This window comes from Triturus cristatus, chromosome 7 (assembly GCF_964204655.1).
Source record: "Triturus cristatus chromosome 7, aTriCri1.1, whole genome shotgun sequence".
Classification (NCBI taxonomy): Eukaryota; Metazoa; Chordata; class Amphibia; order Caudata; family Salamandridae; genus Triturus; species Triturus cristatus.
Genome location: NC_140590.1, coordinates 541,364,259 through 541,371,024, shown reverse-complemented (window position 1 = coordinate 541,371,024; position 6,766 = coordinate 541,364,259). Strand labels below are relative to the sequence as shown.

Sequence of the window (6,766 nt, the reverse complement as noted above, 5' to 3'; positions counted from 1 at the left end):
TGTTCGCGGTAGTCTGGATATGGTTGACAACTGCCTGGGGTGAGCACGTTGGTATGTGTCTTAGGGGTATACCCTATTTCTACAGGTTTAGATCCCCTATACCCTAGAACAAGGACTTAGTTCAATGTGCTGTTTAGGAGAAAGGCAGATCTAGTTACTACAGACCTGCACTCTGCCCTGTTTCACAGGGGAGAAGTGCTTTCTGGTAAACAAAACAGTCCCTCTCTCAGGGATGCAATGGTAATTTGTAAAACCACCCTTTCAAGCTGAGAATGTCACACTCAAGCATTGGTACGAATAATGACAATACATGTTGAAAAACATTTATTCCCGTATCCTGCTACCTGGTACATGCAATTTCACCAGAAAACATATATCATATTGCTATTTTTATTTACTATGAATATGGGAAAAAAAACATTTCTACCATGCTCCCCAAGAAAACCTTGAGAGAGCTTTAATGTTGTTTCGGTGATCTATATTATGCTTGATGCTCTTGTAACATAGTGAACCTTTGTACAAGAGTATCCTCTGGAGTTATTAGCAGACACTCTAAATGACGTCCACCAACTGCTACAAAAACAACCTTAACAGAACTACGTTTTTATCCAATGGTATATTTTATATGTAAGCTCTTCTAACACATTGAACCTTTGTCTAACACTATGTTCACAAGTAAATGGAACTATATTCAATAGACTCCGCATCTTTTGCAATTGTGTTTATCTCCTCGTGCCGTCAGATGTTTTCTGCTGATTCTAGTTATATTCTTGCAGTCTGCTATGTTCCATTGTTCTCTTATAATTTACCCTTCTAGTCTCCTTGTAATCCTGGCTGTATGCGGGTAGTCGAGCTACAGACATCCCTACAGTCTCAGTTGCATCCTCACACCCTCATCTGAATCCTAGCAGTACCAGCTGTATCCCTGCCTTCTTGGTGACACCCAAGCTGTCTCCTTTCAACCGTTTGGGCCCAAAGCTATGCCTGTGAGATTGCTGTGCTGTCTTATCAATGCTGGTTTCTTGTTGCGGAGCCTTGATGCAAGGTCCTCAAAGATTTCTGGGTAGTGCAGCTAAAATAAAATCCAAATACACACCACAACATTTGATGGGTTATGCCAGGTCCTCCTTCAAAAGGTACAACTCAAACAAACATGAACAATCTTTTTGGCACATCTTTCCCTCAGAGTAAGACCAGCTTCAAAGCAAACACGACTGAAACCTAAAGATGTCCCATCATAAGAGCAGGTTTCATAGCAGCCATGGTTGGCGTCACTACACTCTTCAGAATCTCCTGGTCGAAGGCAGCAGATCTGGTTCAGAGCATCACTAGACAGAAGCCATACAATGCACACAAGAACAGACAATGAAGATACGCAACCGGGTCAAAGGGCACTGTTCATTAAATGTATTTTCAAGTGAAAATTGACTGCATTGGTTACAGTACAGTAATGCTTAGGATTAGATTTGAACATTCAATATCATCCATGGGTGTTGGGTAATTCTCGGTCTACACAGAGTACCCTTAGGTGTCAGCTCTGTTCAGTATGACACCCTCACTAGAGCACCTTCCAACATGGAAATGTTCATACATATTTTATAATACATAATTATAGGCGATCAACTGCTAATGTTAGTTCAAATGCTATCAGCCTGACCGAAATGAGACAGTCAATGATGCATTACTCCAATCAGACCATGTAGAATTCCATTCTAATGACAGGGAGCAATGAAAACATTAACTGCACCTCTACCTATAGTTGTCGTCTGCTCCCAGAAAAGAAACACACTGAACCTAGTTATTTATTCCAGCTTATGTTTTATATACATTCTTCATAGTAAATTGTAGTCGACATGATACATCTGAAAGTATCCTTCGTAAATGTAATATTGCTTTAAATTTTTAGATTAATCTAGATGTACAAGTTCTATAAAGTTCCGGTGAAAAGTGCAACATCAAAATGAACCATTATTTTTAGTTTGGTCAGTATTCCTATATATTGCGATATTTCCCAAGTGGAGTAACATCGTGCAATCATATTTCTCCAAAGAAGTAAATCGAGGCAGGGGTTAAAACTACCGTTTATAAACTCAAAATGTTCTTGAGTTAAGAAGTGTCTCCCCATGCTTTTTGACTGGCCCATCCGCACACAGTGAAATCAAAACAGCTTGAAGGCACCAGTGATAAGCCAGAAGCTCTAGTAAGGCGGCACAAAATGCTACAAGTGTATTCTGTTTTGATCAAATTGTCTAAGGAAGTACCTAGGTGCTGTAGAGTGCTAAAGACAATTACACATCTGTCTATTACTGCTGTAACCAGGGAGATTGTTAAAGAGACATCAATAGAGGACACTTCACAATACTTGGAGCACGTAAGGGCTGTAAGCAAGTCCATACTTATGACATGTGCAACACTTTCAACTTCTCAGTACTTTTCGGTGTTCTTTGAGGTGAAAGACATGGAATGTACTCCACATATCGCAGTGCTCTGTACAGCTTAATCTGCTAGGGTGTACAAGCAGTTTCGGTAAAAAAATTGAATTTGTTTCTCGTAATTTCTGATTAACACAGTCTTTGCTAAAGCCTACCTCTGTTTGCAGTCTCAAGTTTAGGGGTGTTTGCAACCTTGGACTGAGCGACGCGGTGTCTTACAGACCAAATGCTTAGAATCTCAATCAGCTGCTTCTGGTTTAGGACAGAGCAATCTCCAGCAGGAAGAAAAGAAATGCGTCTCCAACAGCCAATGATCCCATCACAACACAGACTGCGATCACTGGCAGGAAACAGAAAGTAATCGCGGAGACAGCAACATGAAAGGAAAAGGCCCCATTCGGCCAAGAGATGGAATGTTTTCATTCAATTTACAGCATAAGGCAATATATAAGACCTACTGAGGGATGGTCGGTCTGCTTGGGCACCTGAACTAAAACACCCCAGTAAGAGTAAGCAGACACATCATCGAGCTTCAAATACCGAGTTGACATCAGTCTCAACTTAGATGTGTGATTTAATACTGAGGACACTCTAGGACACTCCTCTCTTGGAGACAGCTTGTCTTGTGAATGAGATCTAGATTTCACATGGAGCCGGAGTAATTCAAAAATTGAAATCTCGGATTTGTTAATAGCAACCGAGCATTCAAAATGGTGTCAATCAAAAGCAGATTTACTGGAAAATGAAGAAATATGTGAAACTGATTAGAGGTAATTGACACGCAAAGCAGCACACAACGAAATTCTAATTTTGAGCATCCTAGACTTGACACCGGCTACAGGTCATTGTGACTGTCCAGCAGTTGCCTGGTCTTCTCAGAGTTTTGCCTGCAGGGGCTTCAGGTACTTATGGAAGGAATCATGCACCTTTGGAGACAGAAGAGGGACAATAAACATGACAGTGCATTAAAGACACGCTGTAAAATGTTGACATTTCATGATTTTTCCTTGAAACTTCCCTTTCAGGTCATCATTGAGGAACACAAAATTCAGAGCCCCGATTACTCAAATGGCGCATCACTTTTTAAATGACTGCCATCCATCAGAGTATTTAGTATATCCTGTCCCCCTGATCATTCAGCAATCATAGTTACAGTTTCCCACCCACATACAGATTTACTCTATCTTTTGACATAAATCTAGCTTTTGACACAGTTCCAAAAAATGTACTGTCCAGTTACATTCCCTGCAACAAAACTAAATAAGGAGATCTAAGAGCAAAGGTTCCCCTGTCAATCCATGCACCATAAGTGCATCTACCTCTGCTGTTCGTAGGAGTCCTGCAACAATTCCAATTAATGCGAAAGCCCAAACCTCAACCAGTACTTGGAAAGTAAACTTTTACACAAGATATCAATCGCTTGGGTAGATTATCTCTTTTCTTCATTAGTAACATGTCCACCAAACACACATTAGGGTTATATATTTTAACGCTTAGCTTACTGAAATGATATATAATCTGTAACATGGACAGGACAAGATCATATGAAAACAAAAACGTTGTCGCAGTGGCATTTGAAAGATGCAGGACATCTCATTCGGCTGATTTTAGTGATCACTCTTCTGTGTTGTACAGAACCTATATATTTAAAAAGCTGAACTTTAAGCCTTGCATTAAGTGGTTTGAAAAACCTTGGTCGAATCGGTTTTCTGCAGTTACGATCCTAAACCATTTTGTTATTTTTCTTTCAATTTCAGTACATCCTGTGACAAGATCTCATTAAGTACAGCAATGAGGCTCGAGACTCCACCTGAACTACCTCAAACGCCACAGAAATAAGCCACGATCTCAGATATTGTAATTGCATTTATATAGTGCTTGCTACCCCTGATGAGTTGTCGAAGGGCTTTTCGGCAGGTAGCATTGTACTCCGGAACTCAAACAGCATTAGTGGGGAATTAGTATAAGAAATATGAAATTAATTTGAATGGTGGACATGCAAGTCTGTTGGTTATTGAAAAGTATTTTGGAGGGATAGAAGAGGGAAGGGTCTATAAATGCTGGCCACACATTGGATGGTGTATTTACTAACGATCCTAAAATTGAGATATCAGTATTATTTCCTTTGATATGGACTGATCATCAAGCTGTATCCTTTAGGATTAAACAGTTACCACTCAAATTTTCACAGAATAAAGTCCGTCCGCTAGTGGGGGCACGGAGGTGGAATAAGGCAGATATGCCGTATTTCACTAATCTCCTGATGTCATCTATTCCAGAAAACATAGGTGATACTGAGACCATGTCCGCAAATTTTCAGGATTGGATTTTAAAGGCAGCCAATCAAGTGGCACCTGAAAAACATTATCGCCCCAATAGAGCTACGCCATCTGCCCAATGGTACACAGAAGAACTGCGTCTCCAACGCCAATACTGTAGAAACCTTGAAAGACGCTGGAGAAAAAATTACAGTCCCTCTGCTAAGCGAGAGTATAAGAGCGCTCTAGCTATTTACAAAAAAGCCATTAACACCCAAAAAAATCTTTTTTATACTGGCCAAATTGAACAAGCACATAATTCATCTAGGATGCTTTTTCAAGTAGTGAACTCTCTCTCTAGTCCAAAGGGACCTATAATTGACAACTCGCAGGAATTGTGTGACTCATTAGCCACATTTTTTAAAGCCAAGATAACGGATATTTATTCTACTTTTTCCAAGGAACAGTTAGGAAAAACTGACGTTACATCCATCATTCAACCAATACCCAGCAACTCCTTTTTTGATCAATTTCAGCCAGCTACTGAAGACCAGATCAGTTCGCTTATCTGTAAGATCAAATCAGGTTCTCCACTTGACCCTTGCCCTCCTACAATAATGAATAAATTACAGAATATTATTACACAGCCGCTAACGGAAATATGTAACACCATATTTAAATCCGGTGCCTACCCAGAGAGTTGGAAGAAGGCCATTGTCAAACCGTTAATTAAAAAACCCTCCTTGGACCCCACCATTTCGTCCAACTATAGGCCCATTGCTTGCCTCCCTTTTACGTCTAAAATCATAGAGGCCATTATGAATAAACAGCTCTCAGAGTTTATTGAACACCATAAACTCTTAGATGACACTCAGTTCGGGTTCCGGAGGGAACACGGAACTGAGACAGCACTAATAAAAGCCTCGGACGAAATCAGAGAGATTATGGACTTAGGAGGAGCTGCGGTTCTCATTTTATTGGACCTATCGGCGGCTTTTGACACGGTCGACCATACCATCTTGGTCGACCGTGTTGCAACCTTTGGGATCAATCATTTGGCCAAAGACCTCATAGCCTCTTTTTTATCTAACCGCAGACAGGCAGTAAAGCTGGGCGATTACTGTTCACCCACTGCTGAATTACCTTGTGGGGTCCCTCAAGGATCCTCGCTAAGTCCCACACTTTTTAACATTTATGTTTCGGACTTGGCGAGGGTCATTAAATCATATGGGATGCGTTTAACCACCTACGCTGACGATACCCAGCTCGTGCTGGCGGTACACAAGAATGGCCCTGTGGTAGCAGCTGGGTTTCAGGAGGGTTTACTGGGTGTAAAGTCATGGATGCACAGTAACTGCCTGAAACTTAATGCGGAGAAAACTGAGGTTATGACCTTTGGCACAATCCATCCAGAATGGTCTCACATATGGTGGCCTAGTCAGATGGGCCCGCCTCCAATACCAGCAACCAAGGTCAGAAATCTGGGAGTGATCTTTGATAACAAGTTATCTTTTGGACATCATGTTAACAAGGTTGTTTCGGCTACCTTCTTTGTATTGAAGAAAATAAAAAAACTCTTGCCGTACTTACCAGTCTCTGCAGGAAAAACGCTAGTTACCACACTAGCTTTCTCAAAGTTAGATTATGGGAATGCTCTTTTCCTTGGCACACACAAATACATCTTAAATAAGCTTCAGTCCGTCCAAAACATGGCAGCACGGATCCTGCTTAACATCCCTAGGCGACATTCCATTTCTGCAGCCATACGCCATCTTCACTGGCTAAGGGTTGAGAGCAGGATTAAATTTAAGGCCCTTTGTATAGCCTATAAGGCCATTCATCAAAAAGGACCTAAGTTTTTAAAAGAGGCTTTTCAGGTGTATATCCCTAAAAAAAATCTAAGATCATCAGCTAGCCATCTTTTGACTGTCCCCCGCACAAGAACGGTCACCTGGGGTGACAGGAGATTTTTGGTAGCAACGCCTGTGCTCTGGAATTTACTTCCTTCGCACATTAAAACTGCATCCACTCTTATTAACTTTCGCAAATTATTAAAGACCTGGCTTTTTAATCAAT

At 41.0% G+C, this 6,766-nt stretch overlaps 1 protein-coding gene across 3 annotated transcripts in view; it reads right to left on the bottom strand.

Moving 5' to 3' along the window:
- Positions 1-1,801: 1,801 nt before the first annotated feature.
- The window catches only part of LOC146810058 (peroxisomal acyl-coenzyme A oxidase 1-like), a 203,796-nt gene continuing 198,831 nt past the window's right edge, over positions 1,802-6,766 (bottom strand). For all 3 annotated transcript variants that reach the window (XM_085616956.1, XM_085616955.1, XM_085616954.1), the window contains exon 14: positions 1,802-3,358. In XM_085616956.1, the coding sequence (XP_085473082.1) occupies positions 3,308-3,358 (51 nt within the window). In that variant the 3' untranslated portion in view covers positions 1,802-3,307. The remainder of the gene's footprint in view (positions 3,359-6,766) is intronic.